Source organism: Blennius ocellaris, assembly GCF_963422515.1.
Source record: "Blennius ocellaris genome assembly, chromosome: 11".
NCBI lineage: Eukaryota > Metazoa > Chordata > Actinopteri > Blenniiformes > Blenniidae > Blennius > Blennius ocellaris.
The window spans coordinates 12847429-12865690 of record NC_137660.1 but is presented as its reverse complement, the minus strand read 5'-3'; the positions used below and the strand labels follow the sequence as shown (position 1 = coordinate 12865690).

Genomic DNA, 18262 nt, shown 5'->3' with positions numbered 1-18262 from the left:
GTTCAACTGCAGCTTCGTGACTTAACATAAATAAACAAGTCTACCAAAAACTTATTTATCATGACAATAACAGACATAATATTTATTTTACATGGTCATGCATTTTTTTGCGTACTGGTCAAGTAGCCTATTACAAATACATGATTTCAAAATTCAATTTGCAGAATAGATTGGGAGAAACATGTAAGACATTTTTAAAAAAAAATTCAAAATTAAACAGTTTTCTTCCATGCAGGAGTGTCAAACACAAAGTGCATCTGTTCCAGCCTTTGGGACTACAAAGAAGATATGAGTTTGGATTATTTAATAAAGGTCACTGCTGTTACGGATTTATTCATTGGGGATTGCACTGTATTAGTGAGACTAAGACAAAGATGTCAGGTTAATTTATGTTAAACATTAGGTATGATTTCTGTTTGTACTCTTTAGTCATATCGTCTGTATTTCTGTCCACCTGGAAGCTTACGGATACTAACAGAAGGAGCAGTACCACAGGTAATTGTAGGGGCAATGTTGAAATAGAAGCAACTGACAAATATCAGACGTCTTCGAATTAGAATGATGCTTTGAGGTGTTTATTGACCTCATGGAGCACTGCTGCCCCTGATTGTGCCTCTTTCTCAATTTCAACAGTCGTACTACTCCATGCCGGAAAAATCATTCCAACACATTTAGCTTGTAGAAGTATAACGACTTTCACACTACTGAAAGCACATATATCTGTTATATCTGTATATCTGTTTTTGTAAAACACAAATGAACTCTAACACAGCACTGAACACTGAAAAAAACATGCGTTGGGGTGTCATTGTGTAATTTATTTTACACCACATTGCGCTCACTTTTCTTAAATATGTTTAAGTTGTTGTGTTTTATAAAATTGTAGATTTTTTTGAAATTGTATAAAACACATGAAATGGGAATTTTGTCCATTAATTTGTAATCAAAGAATGCCATGCTACCATTTTAGTAGTCAAACCCACTCATCTACAAATTTCCCTGGATGTGGCCCCTGAAATGAGTCTGGCACCTCTGATACACAGTATATATGCAATTTGCAGTCTACCTGTGGTTAGCTCAAGCAAGTCAAAACAGGCTTGTGTGTCAGTGTTTGTTCACGCTGTGATGGACTGATGACTTGTCCACTTCACCTCCATAGGTCTCAGTTCTCTAACCCGAATAAAGCAGCTATAGTAGAACATCCACAATGTGTAGCTGCTGAACAATATGTGTTAATGCAACAATTTATCACGTGTCACATTTTAAATAAACAACAACAAAATAATCTGGTGTTAGTACTTCTCAAATATAAATTGTACAAATTCAATGACAAATCTGAACATAAGCCCCTGAGACTGCCCCCCCCCCCCCTTCATTTCCAGGCTTTATTATTTTAGAAGCAGAGGATCTGTACTCAGTGAAATTAATACCCTTAAAATATACTCACGTAAATGGTGATGTTACTTGTCTCAAAAATGATTTATCTAATTTATACTCAAAAGATCTACATTCAAAACACACTTTTTCAGACATATAAAAATGAGTATATTGAAATGACCCTATGGCATTTTGCTTTGAGTGAAAATCAGGAATTAAAACAATTAAACATAAACATATTAGCTGCAGTGCAGATGAAAATGTTTTGATATTAAATCGATTGACTTATAGGATTGAAAAGTAGGTTACATGCCAGTTGCATGTGTGTGAGTCAAATCACATATTGCAAAAATACTTGTGAAAGTTCATCTGTCCATCATCTATACCACATTATCGTGTTCATGCTCACAAGACACCGGAGCCAGTCCCACCTAACTAAAGGCAGGGTACACCCTGAACCGGTCAGCAGTCCACCACAGACAGACACACAACTACACACACTCACACGAATGGGTAATGTAGAGTCATCAATTCAAATTGGCACAGATTTGAGCCAACAATCTTCTCGCTATGAGGCTAACCACCGTGCCTGATTACAGTGATGTGAGTATTTGCAACTTCAATTTCTGGTTATTGCAACATACAAAATGAAAACCAAAAAAAACATGTGTAAATGATCAGAACACACTTCTAAAGAAAACAAGATGACACAAACACTGTCGTGTGATGAGCTGCTTTAACGCCCAGTCCAAATGCAACATGAACGAGCCGTATTCCTGGAGCTGGGGGACGCAACTGTGACTGTACCCCAGTGATCACTGGCCTTTTTTGTCTTCAGTACTCTGAAGGTTCTGTGGATCGAGAACAATGAGCGTGAAATAATCCCACAAATATTAGTGGGTTAGTTAAACAATAGATAATGTCTTTTTTGTTTATTTACCTGGAGTTGATGGTGTTCACTCAGTAGTCTGTCATACTCATGTGCCAGACCTTTGGCCTGCCTCCTCATGGCTTCGACTTCAGCCTGAGACTTTTTCACAGCTCCACACAAACAAGCAATACTCAGAGTAATTCATTTATACATTACATACCATGAAAAGTACAATTCATGACACCACAGTGTGTGAATGAGTCTCTTCCATGTGATAATGACTCACCGTCCTCAGATGCCTTTAATTGACCTGCCAGTTTCTCAGCCTCCAGTTTCATCTGCTGTTTTGTAGCTGAAACCGATTTTTCCCCATCCAGAACTGCCTGAACACAAAGGAAACCCCTTATTTACAGAGATTAAGGTGCTTATTTTGACCACATACAGAACTAAAATGAAGAAAACAAGGCACTACAAAAACACTATGGATTAATGCTTACAGCAGTTTATATAAGGACATGAACCTGCAAATTCTTTGGAAAATGCAGAGTCATGCGGCCTTATCAGCTATTACACTATATTTCAAAACAAAAGGACAAACGTAATCCTTCATTCTCACTTGTTTGAGCATCAGGCTGTCGTCCTGGTGCTGCTTGGCTGCTTTGACTGCACGGTCCACCTGCGCCTGAAGACCTGCTCTGTCTTCCAGGGCATCAGCAGCCTGGTTCAGCAAGGTCACGACCCGACGCATAATCCTGTGTTAAGGTCACAGAACAGAAAAACACAGACGACAGATGATACAGGACCTCGTGGGACAGGAGAAAAAAACACATAGGTCAGTTGTGTTGAGGGCTGCAGTCATGTTTGACTCATTTTGAGCGAATGTGAAATAAAATAGCACTAACAGCCAGAGAAAGAGAGAGAAGCCGCATATGTAGAGGTTCCTCTGAGATCTGAACAACTTCATGTGAACGTGGTCGTACACATTTGGGTTCACTTTGGCATCTTGCATGGGCTCGGGGCCAGAGTACTTCTGCACCTCTCGGACAGCATCTGAGAGTGGAGAGAGAGAATGGAAACATGGCCGAGGCTGGCTGAGAGCGACGGATGACTCAATATTCAGTCTGACACATGAAGGGATGTTTGTGAATCGCAGCTGAAATCTCACCGAGGAAGAGAATAATCAGGGCCATGATCATTGCAAAGAAACATTTGTTCCAATATGGAGATAACCAGCTCCATATTCTCCACCTGAAAACCGAACGCCATCTAGAAGTGGGTCAGAAGGATAATGTGAGTTAAATCATATAATATGCAGCAACTCTGCTCAGAAAGGATGTGGATGCACTCTGCTGGTGACTTGATTGAACTGTCTCCTTCAGTTTGTCTCACTTGTGTTCACATTTTTATGCAGAAAATTGATACGTGTGGAAATCGTGCTACCTCTTCGGTGATATGAAGGGTATACATAAGAGGAGGTTCACCACTATCTCTGCATATAGGAAGAGAGCCACAGCTGTCCACTGAAGAGTCATTGTGATTTTATGAGGAGGAGTCAGCAACTGAAAAAGAACAAAAACTTACATTTTAGGCTGAAAAGGCAGCCGTCCTCCAGTCCAGGGTCATTGTAAATGTGGTTTATCTCACATGTATCTTAAAACACACCACTGCACAACATCTCACTGTTATCCTACATTAGACCCCAGCAAAACTTAGTCGTAACTTCGTCATGCTCACAGTTAACTTACATATCTTCTATACCTATACCCCTTAATCCAGTTTATGGGGGCTATAGTACCAAGAGAAAATCCATCCAGTGGTGAGAGCTTGTAAATATACATAAAGGCCCACCATCTAATTCACAACTAAATTCAGAAAAGTCTCCCCATCTTTGTTTTGAATTGCATTCTGGGTGAAATGCATCGTGGATGGTCTGTGGTGGTCTTCTTGTCCGGCCCACCCCTGGCCAGGACATCCCCTGTTCAGCTACTGCTTCAATGAATGAATAAACCTTTCTATCAATAATGAAGAAGACACCAGCGCCTCTACATTAACACTATAACTTCCACTTGTTTTGTTAAAACCATGCACAATATACTATATATCCCTGTCGTAAATAAAAGCCTTTTTCTAATTAACGGATACACATGTGAAGCCCACAGACAGCCCCTTTGCTAATTTTAGCTTTTTGAAATCTAAATCTGCCCTTACTCCTCAGCCATAAAAGCCATTGGTTCTGAACAGTGGTTAAAACTATCCTACTAACACTACATTGTAGCAATATCAATAACGACGATTAACACTAAAGAACAGAGCTGCTGGCTTACCGGACAAAGCTGTATGAAGGAAAGAATTGGAAATCCCAGGCACACGCACACATGAGCTCACACACGTTCTCGACAGCTGCTGAGGACTGTCAGAGGGTCTGCTGTACAGTCCTAAATAAAACTCTACAGATGGACCTCAGAAAGCCCCTTTAGGCCTGCTTAAAGATCACAAACTGAGTGGAAAAGTTGTTATTCGTCCACAGAACGACTCTAGAATGCTTCTTTTGACTTGGTTGTGTGTGTGTGTGTGTGTGTGTGTGTGTGTGTGTGTGTGTGTGTGTGTGTGTGTGTGTGTGTGTGTGTGTGTGTGTGTGTGAGGAGATTTCTGCTGGTGTCCTCTCATATTTCATGTTCAAAAATAGCCCAGGGAGGATTACTCAGTCTCTTTGTAAATAATGATCAGTCCTACATAACCAAATGCTTGTGTTTGTTCTAGAGTGTATAAAACAGCTAATATTGCCATTCATTTAAATATGCAGACTTTTTTTTTTTTAAACAAACCATTAGGTTTTCCTGCACCACAGAAATCAAACAAACAACCAGAAGGGGGCGATGTTCTCCAATAATAAAGGCAGTGAGTTTAGGCAGAGGGACCTGAAGCTGGATGTCTTGAATATTTTGCAATGATAGGAGTGAATTTAATCCAAATATTCCTTATGTGTTAATCACACTTGCAGACATTCAACATTCTGAATAAAGGCTTGCATTTGCAAATGAATGAATATAAATTATAAATAGTTGTCAGTGAAATGGCAAAGAAGCATCATCACAAAATCTCATTCATTACAAACATAAAGGCATTGCGCTTCTTCTGTGCTTTTTGAAAAGGAGCACAAATTGGTTGCTACTGGTTCTCTCATAATCACATGAATTGCTTGTGTGTTTTCAGAGCAAAATCAACAGAGATTGAGGGGGGATCTTGCACGAAGCCTTCTCCACACTTTCTCTTGGCAGAATTCATCTCCTCGGACTGCTCTGAATATTTTGCCCTCTCTTGTGTATCCAGCTCCAGCAAGTGTATTCACACGGGCTTCCTCTGTGAAAGCCTGTGAAAGAAAGGGATAGCTGCTCCCTTCTTTGACTGCATGTCTCAGGAGTGCCGGGGAGCAAAATGTTTACAGCTGCACCCTGTGATAGCTTTTTGAGAGAGGGTAAATGACTGTGGCGGAGCTGAATGTGCTTTGATTGCTCTTCTCTCCTCACCATTTCAGATGCTATACCTAACGGTTTGTGACCACAATACTCTGCCGCAGAGAGGAATCCATAAACATGAGCCAGATCTGTTCATGTACCAAGCACTTTATTAGGAACACCTGCACACCTGCTTATTGACACGAATTAACTTAATCATCCAATTGCGTGACAGTAAAGCAATGAAGAAAATCCTGTATATAGAGGTCTGGAGAAATCCTCCCATGATCTTGCATCAGAAGCGAAGGCATGTAAAGCAATGTCAGAGATTTTGACTTTCCTGTGATGGTTGCTATGCTGGCTGGGGTGAATGTTTCTAAAAAATGCTGATCTCCTGGGACTTCCATGCACAAAACTCCCTCAAGGTTACTCACAATAATGTAAAAACAAATGGCATCCATTGCAGCTCTGCAGACAGAGACACCCTGTGGACTGGAGGAGTCAGGGGGCACGCAAAACAACAGGATGTTGTGGATAGTGCTGGCAACTTACAGCAAGGCAGAAGTTGATTACAAAAGGAGTTTTATCGAGTCTTGGCTATTCTGTGTGGAGTTTGCATTTCTCCAGTTTCATCCCACAGTCTAAAAACTTGAGGTTGGTGACTATAAATTGCGTATAGATGTGAATGTAAGATTGTGTTGGTATTTATCTCAACTGATGATCAGTCCAGGGTGCATCCTGATTTCACCCGTTGTGAGCTGGAATCTGGTCCAGCGCCAGACTACCCTGGCTGAGATAAAGTAGCAGAGAAGATGGATGGATGGATGGATGGATGGATGGATGGATGGATGGATGGATGGATGGATGGATGGCGACTTCAGATGAAATGTTGTCCAGACTCACTGAGGCTGACTGACAGACCCTCATGTGTGTCAATTTGTACAGTTTGGCTTTTACTGGTATTTCCTTCTCTGAATGGTTACTTTGTGGATTAAACATGTCAGGTTTGGAGGTATTGATCTTCATGAGTTCATTTCTCTCTTAGCTGAATATAGCATCGCAGCACACTTCAGGGTGAGAAAGTCAATGCAGCGTTGCAGAGGCAGAAGACCCTGATAAAATTCAGAATAATGACCCCTTCAAATAATCTATCCTCATGCATGGATGGTTTCAAAATCCTTTAAACAAATGTTACATTCGTTGGTAATCTGTTTGCCACTGGTCTAAGCCTACACTCCACAAACAACTAAAAATACATTCAAGTAAAACAAATCTACAACTACACAAATAGCAAAACAAGGAAAAAACAGTATTATTTGAATTTGTTCATAAGCCTTTATATTTGAAGCGATTTGATATTGTAATCGAATCAATTGCACAGAGGTGTTTTCCTTGAACATGTTGTCCTCTCAATTTACCGACATGCATCATTTTACAGGTTTTCTTTGATACCATTCTGCATCATTTTATTCCTCCACTGTCCAGATATCAATATACATAAATATCCAGAGTGATATATTACTCTTCACCATTACTATTTTGGAGCATTGTGATCAATCACAGTTAAATGAAATATGCGATAAGGAGTGAAATTAAATTAGAGTTTTAAATAAAACAGTAAGTGATTAGTTGCGAGTTGGTGAGTTTGTTGTAATACCAGTAATTAAATGACATTTAACCACTTGCACAAAGAGATCTCATTATGGCCCCAATGTTCCTAATATATGCACTTTTCTCCAGAAATGTACTGATACTGCCAAAGTGTGTATTTGCTTACCTTTTGTGAGAATTGCCAGAGGTTAGCTTCATGTAGGAGTTTCATATCTGGAACTGCAGATTTTGGAATTTGATATACTGCTGCATGAGCCTTTTGTTGTTTTTGTGTTGTTGTTTTTTTTTTTTTTTTTTTTTAAATAACTAAATGCTGTTGGTCATAACGGGACGCAGGTGCTTTAGTCTTTTGAAACATGTACAAGAATTGAGGAGAAATTAATGATGAAATGAATAAAACATTTTGAGGAAAACATGCAATTATAATGATTGATGTGCAATCCATAAACTACACAACGTTTTGCGGTTCACTGTAAAAACATTTCAGATGATTTGCCTTTGTAGGTGAGTTGAGTTTTTGCTCAGGAATTAGTGCTAATGTTGTTAGAATTGGTCTCTAATTCGCCGATTTGAGACTTGGCTTGTTGGACAGAAACTGAAAACTGCAGTGTGAAATGTTTGTTCCCCTTATCTGTCAGTGAGAGACATTGTTGTGCAGTAGCCAGCATTACACTCACATAATAGTCTTTGCCAGAGAGTCTGCTCTATCTTAACTCTTGTGGTTGTAAAGTGGTGGATAAATTGTTTTAAATGCTTCAAACCACAGCTGAATACCTCGTTTCACTGCGGCTGCTCGATCCATTCAATCTGATAACACTCTAAAATAGACTCGTGGTTTGATTATATTGTCGACAATCAAGTGAGCAAAAGGGCAGAATTCCAAGTTTGCTTGGCGGTTTATAGAAATCTCTCGCCTACATTCTCTGTTGTCTGGAAAGGATAAACAGTGTGCATCCAAACAACCGTCACAAAGACTGACTGTATTCAATGCACTGACACTGTACTGAATGTTTGAAAGTTTACAATTAGCCTGAATGTAGTACAAGTTTATTCATCTGAAAAAAATTCTCACTCTTCAGGGAGTCATGACCTCTGAAGAGTCTAATGGCCTCCACAGTTACCAGATCGGAAAGAAAATAAAGCGTCTTCTTAAACTTATATTTAGCTGCCATTAATATTTATGCATGAAAAGCTTTTGAACATCACAGATAATAGTCAGATAGCTTTTGAATCTTCCCCTTATTTAAATGGTATTATATGCACATTACAGTGACCACAGATACATTATGAATTGGTGATATCTTGCAGTTTTGTTCCGTACAGTGTTTGTCAGCGAGGCTGTTGCAGGATGTGTGTACAGACCAGTCGACAGTGTGAGAGGAGTTGAGTGGGAGTTGCTGTGTGGCTTAACAAAAGAGTTGGATAGAAAATGCTCAGTAACAAAGACACCAACTCTCTCTTTTTTAGGGGGGGGCTGAGTGTGTACTAATATATTCATTCTGAGATATGCAATGGATTTCAGGCTGCTTTGTTTGCAGGAGCAGAGGTTTGTCCATTCTCTGCGGGCCTATCTGCAGCGAGAGTTTGAGTGTTAAAGGTAAACAAAAGAACCCAGATAAGGGAAGAATGTTTTAATTTTCCAGAGAGTTCCCAAGCAGATGGATAGTATATTCTATGTGTGCCAATATTTTGTTTTTCAACATGTTTCCATAATTCAACACTAAATAAAGCAAGGGTGTAATCATCTCCACGGTTGGGACTAATTTTTCTTAAATACAGTCGAAAAAAGAGTGACCGCCTTCTCAAATAATCCGGTTATACGACAAATAAAATGTGCAGCTATGAAATCAGTTTAAATTAGGGTTTGACGTGGAACATATTTAATCACTAGTTGGCGAGATGCAACCTGAGATGAACTTGAGTCTGCTGTTTGATTACACCAGTTTCCATTAACTCTACGACGCACAGAATAACCACAGTTCCCTTGTGACATGATGGCACTCAGCAGTGGGTGGAATCAGACTGAAATGCAATTGCCTCTTTTGTCTCTGTTGAATAGAAATGCTTACTGTGTTGTGTCAGATTCAAAGTGCCAGGCTGTGCAAGTGAGCTCAGTCTTGGTGGCCCCATTCATATCTGTCCTTGTGGAGGGGAGAGAGCAGTGGTGTAATCAGCACACAGAATACATCACCGGGAGGAGAACTGGAGGGCAACAATCTTCTCACTGCCGCCCTGCCCTCTCACACGCCGCGGCTGGCACTCTGTCACTGTCTGATAAAACAACTGGTCCTGACACAAGGATGTGTTCACACACTGTATGGATGTCGCTGAACATGGAGTGTACACTCAGCAGTACACAGCACACATGCTAATTAGATGATTGGAATAAAACACACACATACGGGTTTACCAGTGGGGCCCCGGAGTAGATAATTTCACACCACGCTCCTTTCTTTTCGTCTCTTCTTCCCAAAATTGAACACCCCCCCCCCCCCCCACACACACACACACACACAAAAAAATCCCAAACACCAGACACTTTGAAGCAACTGCTCTCTAATTCTTAACTTAACCATCACTGCTAATTGACTAACCTTGAACCTAACTCTAATTGCATTATTAACTTTAGAAAGACTCACATATCATCTGTTGAATAAATACAAAAACCACCCCATGGGTTTAGTGTCCTGTAAGGTCTTCACCTCACAATTGGTTCTTTCCTATGTGGAGTTGCTCTTGCTATTAAACACAACTTGACTGCTGAATGTGTTTGTGTAAATGAATTTTGGTCCAGTAATTGATGCAGACACACATATTTTTATTGACATATCTTGACATTGTATTTATTCTACTCATCTAATGTAAACATACTTACATAACTGGCATGTACGAGACCTGTGCCATTTTGCAATTTGATCGTATATTTTACGATCAAATAGGTCCAGTGGATGCAGGCTATAGCTCTACTGCAGCCAATATGGATAATGCTTTTGTCTCCATCAGAAACACTGCGGTGTGTTTCAGAGGCAACTCTCGGTTTTTGATCTGTGGACGGTATTCTGAAAGCCTTTTTTGAAGGAAGCCATATCAAACAGTGCAGACAAGATTGAGCCAGACAGGATGTTACTTCACTAAAGGCAAGGTGAATTCTCTCATTTTTATAATGAAACATTGAGTGTTGAAGGCGGAGCATATTTAACTTCATTGATGCAGCATTATGTCATACCTGGTGGCAACTGGCCAGAAAAAACCACAAAAATCAACAGAAATTGACCCAAAACAATAAAGTCAGTATGTGTATGACTGCATTTGCCCATGGAGAGGCCATATATGCCAAATCGATGGCTGGACAACACACATAGAAAGAAGCACAATGACTGGCAGGTGGACACACACAGAGACTGGGCATGTGGCCATGCTTATACAAGACTTCTGACTTCTTATTGTCCTTCACATTTTGGCTTAGTGCAATAAGAATGTGCTGGCTGATCCTTTTATCCATGGCACATTTACTGAAGGAGGAATTTCCCAGTATGAAGGACATTTGTATTTAGTGTAGGATTTTTACACATTTGCAAGTCTCTATAATCACTCTGTAAAGCATTCCTGTAATGTCCTTAGCATGCATATAAAGTTGCTTATCCCAGTTTACCCTCAGGATTTATTTGTTCCCTGACAAGCTGTGATTAATAAAGGAGAGCACTTGTGCCATTAAATGTTTGCTCTCAGCTGAGCAGAGAGCAGTAATCCACCCAGCACTGATTTAAAGGCAGACTCTGTCTTTTGCTCTCCCCTCCGCCACACAATGATGCCATTAAGGTCATTGCAGGTAGAGGTCATGCTCCGTTGTATCTCGCTGGCTTTGATTCCAGGTTTCTATCTCAGCCGTAGATTTTCTTGTCGAGAGATTATAGGTTTTTATCAGAGTCATATATCTTCCGGCTCTATAAAGGGTCCTTCCATCTCTCTAAATGCGGCTTGGTGAGAGTAACATTTGGAAAATGACCACAAGCAACAATTTGTCAAGCCGTGCTGGCTGGTGTGTTCAATTCACTTTCTTCTTCTCTACAGTAGCAGAATTACAGTTGAGTGTTCGCCGACCTAATGCAATAGAGGCTCCATACGGACGAACTAATGTGATTTCCTGGGCTTTTATTCTGTGTCTGCGGCTAGATAGAGAGGGACCCTGAAGAGATGGCATCTGAATTGGGGGTTGCTTTTCAAGAGATGCGGCCGCTGAACGACAGACAGGACATAATGTATGAGATAAGGACAGCAGCACGTTACAGCCGTGATGCTGACTACAGGAGAGAAAAATGGGACAAAATAAAAAAAGAGTCAGGGTCAAGCGCCTCTAATAAGCCTCTTGGTTAAGCATTGCCAAGTCCATGTGATTAACCACAGAAATATATATTGTTTTCTGCACAGGTAAATTCAACTTGGATCTGGCAACCTCTCGAGCATGCTTCAACCAGGAGAACATTGGAAGGAAAAAGACACGTGTGATGAGACGGTATAGCTTTGTTATCAATTATTCCATGTATGCTAAATGGAGCATGAACAGCATTTCTGTCGTTTTGCCTCTGCCTTCGGTAGTCAAAAATTGTTTAATGCAGCCTTAAAATTGAATCAACAATTTGGCATAATAATGAGCCTGGGGCAAAAAATGTAGTCATTGGTCATTGCTTAAAGTCCACCTCAATATTTTACAATATATCCCACAGCTCTGGATGACGAATTGCTGCAGATTTAATCTTCAAGCGAAATGTTTCAAGAACATTGTGCAGCTGTTTGACAGGGGATAAGCAATTACAGATAACACTGGTCTGTGATGTGGTGGGGCTGAATATCTCTAGGTCACTCTGAGATGGCAATCTAAAGTCCCAGTTTAGCATGCAGGAGTTTCTGAGGATCAGCATAGGTTTGCTGCTCCAGATCAAAAGAATAACATCTGAAAACTAGTTCAGAGGTACTCACTGCAGAGATGTACGATAAAGACAATGAGAGAGAATGTCAGAGAGAATAATTGTGGCCACTTCCAGAGCCTGAATTACTGTTTCTTCTGGCGGAGAGGTGAATGTCTCATGATACAGGTATTGGATCTCAGTATTTCATGTTTAACCTCATACAGAAGTAAAGATGTCAGTTGTTAAGAGTCTCCTGGTCATGATGTGTCAATACTAGTGTCTACTGTGATTGTAACATTTCATGTAGAGAATATGTGTTGCCTTAAATCATATTTATTGTGAGTGGAGACTCTTTTTGTCATTTCATCACTATTTTTACATTGAGGTATTGTGTAGCAAAATGATCTTTGGCAGTTAGATGTTGTGGTGACTGTGAGTATGTTGGCTACTCCATGGTGTAGTGTTTAGCAGTATTTACTCTCAATGTACACATCTCTGGATGCTCAGAAATGCTCCTGCAAATCCTAGACTAAAAGATGAATCTCACCTGAAAGTGGTTGAATGTGTGCATGGATGGTTGTTTTCTGTTTGTGTGTTGCCCCAGTAAAAGGGACTGGTATGGTAACCTATCCAGGGTACAGCTCATCCTTACCCAAATATCAGCTGGTGTTTGCTTGAATCGTTTAATTAGACTGGACATAATTTAAAGTGGATACATATATGGAGAGTGCATTAGAAATGTGTGCCCTGAAAACATTCAATTATGTATCGTACTAATTCATTATCACATAGCTGGTGCAGGCTTAATACATTATCACTGCCAAATTAAAGTTAGTCACACTAGAGTTATATATAACTAAAAGGAAAACAGATGATTACATGCAAGGACATACAGTATAAACAGATCGACAGACACGCACGCACACAGATATGTGGAGCTGTATAAATATTTGCAGGGACCAAAGCAGTTCCAAAGCAGTTTAATAAAACACCCCTTCTGTGCCTTGTTTTGTCACTACAAGCGTCTATTATTCATGTATGCAGCTATTTCCAAGGAAACACTGACATCTTACATTACTGCCACGACAGTGAAATTATACTATTAATATTGAAGTTGATTAATAAATAGCAGAGAGAGCAGAAGTAATTTACAGTGCAAGAAAAGATACTTTTTTAAACACTTTTTTTGCGTGTGAGAGACCCCTAAACCAGTATAACCTTTCATCTGTAAAGTCAAAGTCAAAGCCACAGTCTAAGAAACATGTGGTGGCAAGCAGGTGGCAGTACAGAGGCCATAGAGGAAACTAATACCATTGTTGATGTGTATAGTGAGGATCATATGATAAATGACTGAATGAGCATTGCACTGTTGGCCTTGATAAAGATTTTTTTTTTGTTCCTGGCAGTCATAGTGCTCCTGCCTATCCCGACAATAACATTGAATACATCGACCAGAGCATCACGCCAGGCTGGTTGTGCATTTGGGCTTGTTTGTTTTGGCCAGTGTTGCGCCACCTCAGCATGGAAAAACAAATTGTGGCCTCAAAGTCTATTCAGCGTAAAGCATATTGGTCTGTGAGTGGTAATTTTAGAAGGGAGTCAATAAAAATGATTTTTTTTTTTCAGCATTTGAGTGGAGGTGTGAATTATGTGACCACCAGGATTAGATTGTTGACTGTAGTTTCTGTAAATGTAGCAGAGAGGAGACCGTCGCTTGTGATTTGAAACTCTTCTCTTGAAGTTTGACGTCTAAAACTTTACTAACGTGACTAACACTTTAACATATTCGTATACGATTTCTCCTCTGGCTAAATGTGTCATCTTATAGGTCATTTTCTTTGGCCTGGCAGCTAATCTGTTGCTGGCTGCAATCCCATCTCCACTCTCAGTCACAGATGCACCCTCAAGGCACCGTGACATCCACACTGCCTGTGTACAGCACAGCCATAAAGAACCTTGCCTGCATCAATATTCCCATATTGCCCCTCTCTGCTGTGCTGCGAACCAGACGTTGACAGCCAGAGAGGCATCTGATCGTGGTTGTATAATCACTCTGGTAGCCAACAACCCGGTGCTCTATGAATCAAAAGGGCTCTTCAATTTTCTACTGTACCTGAGACGGCAAAGCCACACATGTAATAAGTTCATTACAGGGACATACTGTGAAGTACAGTGTGTGTCTCCTTGTGTATCCATGTGGACGAAGTATTTGTATCCACAGCATAGATAAAATTTAATCCTTGACCCTGGGACTGAAATAAAGTGCACTGATGCACAAGCTGAGTGTGGCTCTGTATGCTAATAGGCATTGTACCTCTGTCTCTAGATTGGGTGTTTGGATGCACCCTGAATGTAAAAAGCTTTACTGCTTAGTTTGTGGTTGTCGTTTTTTTTTTTTTTTTTTTTTAAATCTCATGCTTATTTCTACTTGAAATCCATGAATAAATCATTCCTACTTATTTAGGGCAAACTTGTCAACTAGACAAGTTAAGCCAAAAATACAGATTTAGCTGCGTTATAATCTTCCGGCAGAAGCCACTTAGGAAATACAACTTTGCTGTCTGTTTTTATTGATAAACAACGGAGGGCTTGCACGAGTGCTACTCAAACACATGCAGAGAAGACGAACTGCATTATGTTTTTATTGTGTTGTAATGATTTTATTTGTTTCTCACAATGCTAGCAGTAGTCATTTTTCACATCTATTGATTTGCTTATTTGGAGAGGATTATTGCTGGTTGGCAAACATTATTAAGAACAGATGTTTAAATAGCATCCATATCAGAACATACCATCTGTGAAATTATGGTCTCTCAGTGAATTAGCACGGTGTTTGTTGTGATATATTAATTGTGTTCAGCGTGTGCTGTGGCTGTCACAGCCTCTGTTCCACCAAATTGTCAGACTTCATTCATCACACTAGAATAATGCAGCTGTACATTTTCCATTTGGCTCACATAGGTGACTGCTTAAATGAAACAGATCAGGTTTTGTTTACACCTGGTTTATGTCGAGCACGACGATGAGAAGTATCCCGTAAGGAATGTGAGCCCTTTCTGTCTCTTCTAACTCACAGTGATCGTGTACAGCAGGGGTATGAAATATACAGCTCATCGGCCAACACCCAACGTCACAAGGTCCATTATCACGTCTATTGGCATGACAAGCAGAGTGTAAACTTCATAAAGAAAACATTTACATTCATTTAATAGGACTTACTATTTTATATTATGGACAAGCAATTGACTTTTTTTCCTCCATAAGTCTGAAGGGAAACTGAAACCGTAACTATTGTAGTTAAGGTTTCCGACGTTTGAGGAGAACCAACAAATGATGATCCTCAAAATCAAGTCGTTTGTTGTTTTATTCCATGCAAGCCACAAATAAAGAAACCAATTTTTGGACATTATATTGCATTCTTAGTTTAGGGGGCATTGCTTTTATCGTCCTCACAAAAAACACAAACAATAAACAACATATTCGGTTTTTATGAAAACATATTTATGGAAATGTTGATTTCTTTCATAATGTACAAACTTCTATTTTCAAAAATACAAAGGGAAACATTTGAGTTGTCATTATTCATAGGTTATTGTGCTGTCATGTTACTGGATTGGATCTCCTTGAGATCCGGTTGACCTTGACACTTCTGGTTTCCTCCATAAACCTTTAGAGTAGATCTTTGAGTCATAGCTGCACAGCCATTTCTACTTTTTATTCCAAGTTTTCTACGTTTGACATGCCTGTTTCTGTTGTTGTTGTATTTTCATACCTACGACCCCATATTATCATGGGGGCTTTCTCTCCGTGGCCTCCTGGGCAATAGGGTCAGTGTTCATCGAACAACATGAGGTGTGGTATCACAGCAAGTGGCAAGGTGATGAATGGGCGTAATCTCACAGCTGTTACACAATCACAAACACTTTACTTGGGGAGGAGTAAGAAACATTTTGCTGAATTATGTGAGTGGACACAAAATTTATTATAAATATACATTTACATTGCAATTTCTACTTCTGTCTCTCTATTTATATACCTTGTTTATCTTGTACTGTACATATATTTGTTTGTACACAATGTACTGTATTTTGCTACTGTTACAAAAAGCCATGCAATATCTACAGTACAGTATATGATATATCTATGAAATCTACTTTTGTTCTCAATAAATAGTAATAAATTATTCACCTCTTGTACTTTCTATTGCACATATTATTTACATTACTGCTTTGGATTAACATTTTCCCTTTTTTATCATCACCTGATGTCAGTTTTAGCTGCTTTGACTGTAATTCTTTAAAGGTAACAAGTTCCTTCACTCCACATCCTCAGATGACAGACATTTCAGTCGGGCGTCTTTGTCCTCAAATGTCACCTTTTTGTTCCTCTTTGGGTCAATCCAGGAGTTGTGAATGACAGCATTATTGGGGGTAGGATCTGCCTCAATGATTGACACCACTCTCTTCTTCATCTTGCTTTTCAAGACTTTCTGGAACTTCTGCCTCGTGAAGGCATAGAGTAGAGGATGGAAAATAGTGGTCCCATAAGCCATGACCAGGAAGCCCAGTCTCAACTTCACCATCATGTCGCTGGGGCCCACGCTCAGTATCACTGTGTTGAGCACTGTGATGGGCGTCCAACATAACAGGAAGGTCGAGACAATCAGGAGGGACATCCTGAAGACCCTCTTTTGGCGCTCTCGTCTTTCTCTGTGGCGCTTCACAGCCCTGCGCAGGGCAATTATGACAGAGACAGAGGTACGCATGCCCAGTGTGGGATTACGGGTGCCACTGCTCTGGGATCCTTCTGTCGCGTCCGGCTGAGTTGTCATAGCCGTCATGGATGGACGTTTTTTCCTGCGAGCCTTCTTCTTCTGTGAGGCATGGAAACGAGTGCCAATCCGGATGTTGAGTGCCTGCAGGATCTTGGAGTAGGTGATCAGCATGACAACAGCAGTGAAGAAGAAAATGGGTATCTGAGCCAGCAAGTGATAATAGAGGCCCAATTCAGTGTAATACTGATTAGAGTGAACCACATTCTCCACCAGTGTTTGGTTCAACTCAGCATGGCCTTGGGCAAAGAAGCCAACCTCAATAAAGGGTATAAGGAAACTTACAAAGGATAGCACCCAAATGGAAGCCAGTAGAGTCAGGGCACGGCCCATGGTCAACACACGGTTGGCTGGTTTCACGGAGATGTCATATCGATCAAGAGTGATGGCAAGCACATTGGCAGCAGTGGCAACACTTGCGAAAGAGACACAGGCTTCATGGAAGCAGCAGACGAGGGCAGTATCTCCTTCAAGGGAGAGCAGGACCACCACAATAGTGAGGGGGATGCAGCACAGACAAATCAGCACGTCCAACACGTGGAGGTTCATGGTGACAATGTTACTGACAGAACTAATAAGGTTTGACTTCATACAGTAAAGGGCAAGCACAGTGAGGTTAGAGCTTAGGCCCAGCAAGATTTCTAGCATGAGGAAGCCTGTCAGGGAGACCTGAAAACTAACAGGGTAGGCATAGGGGCTGGAGGTTGCCGGACTCATGGTGCGGTTGATGGGCTCAGTGTTGTCGGTGACTGTAACGTTGCTCATGGTGGCTTCTTTTTCTGGGTAGGGAGGGATATGCATTATCCTGTATGTGAGGAGGAAAGAAAAACAGAAACTATCGTGAGAAAAGGAGAGCGACGTGTTTGTGTAGTACCAAAACGTTGCAACTAAAATACATCTGAAAAATTTGATCTGGTGCAATGTGATGATAGGATAACATTGGAGTTTTATCAAGAAAGCATCATTCATATGCTGAAAGCATATGAATGATGCACATTGAGTGGGTTGTTCCAGTATGTAACTATATATCTTCTACTTTTGTCATCTGACAGCTGTACGCCCCAGTAATAACATAGCAAAAAACAAATAGCGACAGTGCAAAACAGTCATTGTTGAGGGTGATTTTCAGAGTCTATTGAACTATTCATAGTTCATAGTCAACATGAAGCCTGGATGGAGTTAATGTTGCAAGAGAGATGGATGAAATAAC

The 18262-nt window shown here is 40.4% G+C and overlaps 2 protein-coding genes across 2 annotated transcripts; both read right to left on the bottom strand.

Moving 5' to 3' along the window:
• Positions 1-65: 65 nt before the first annotated feature.
• bcap29 (B cell receptor associated protein 29) lies at positions 66-4786 on the bottom strand. Its single transcript, XM_080504216.1, has 8 exons — positions 4573-4786; positions 3689-3807; positions 3414-3514; positions 3151-3298; positions 2865-3000; positions 2535-2631; positions 2318-2418; positions 66-2228 (listed from the first exon to the last, which is right to left on the bottom strand). The coding sequence occupies exons 2-8, from the start codon at positions 3778-3780 to the stop codon at positions 2193-2195; spliced, it is 711 nt and encodes a 236-aa protein (XP_080360342.1). The 5' UTR covers positions 3781-3807; positions 4573-4786; the 3' UTR covers positions 66-2192.
• Positions 4787-16536: 11750 nt separating this feature from the next.
• On the bottom strand, positions 16537-17853 carry LOC308136015 (G-protein coupled receptor 22-like; the record flags this gene model as incomplete). The annotated part of the gene is made up of 1 exon (XM_080504206.1): positions 16537-17853. One exon carries the CDS (start codon positions 17851-17853, stop codon positions 16537-16539), a length of 1317 nt encoding a protein of 438 aa, XP_080360332.1.
• Positions 17854-18262: the final 409 nt, after the last annotated feature.

What these genes read in the sequence shown, in the direction of transcription:
- bcap29 (XM_080504216.1), bottom strand. Translation starts at nt 3,780, where the DNA reads ATGACTCTTCAGTGGACAGCTGTGGCTCTCTTCCTATATGCAGAGATA. An exon ending in CCCTTCATATCACCGAAGAG is followed by an intron (nt 3,515 to 3,688) that starts GTAGCACGATTT and finishes ACCCACTTCTAG; the next exon opens with ATGGCGTTCGGTTTTCAGGT. An exon ending in GTGAACACCATCAACTCCAG is followed by an intron (nt 2,229 to 2,317) that starts GTAAATAAACAA and finishes CTCGATCCACAG; the next exon opens with AACCTTCAGAGTACTGAAGA.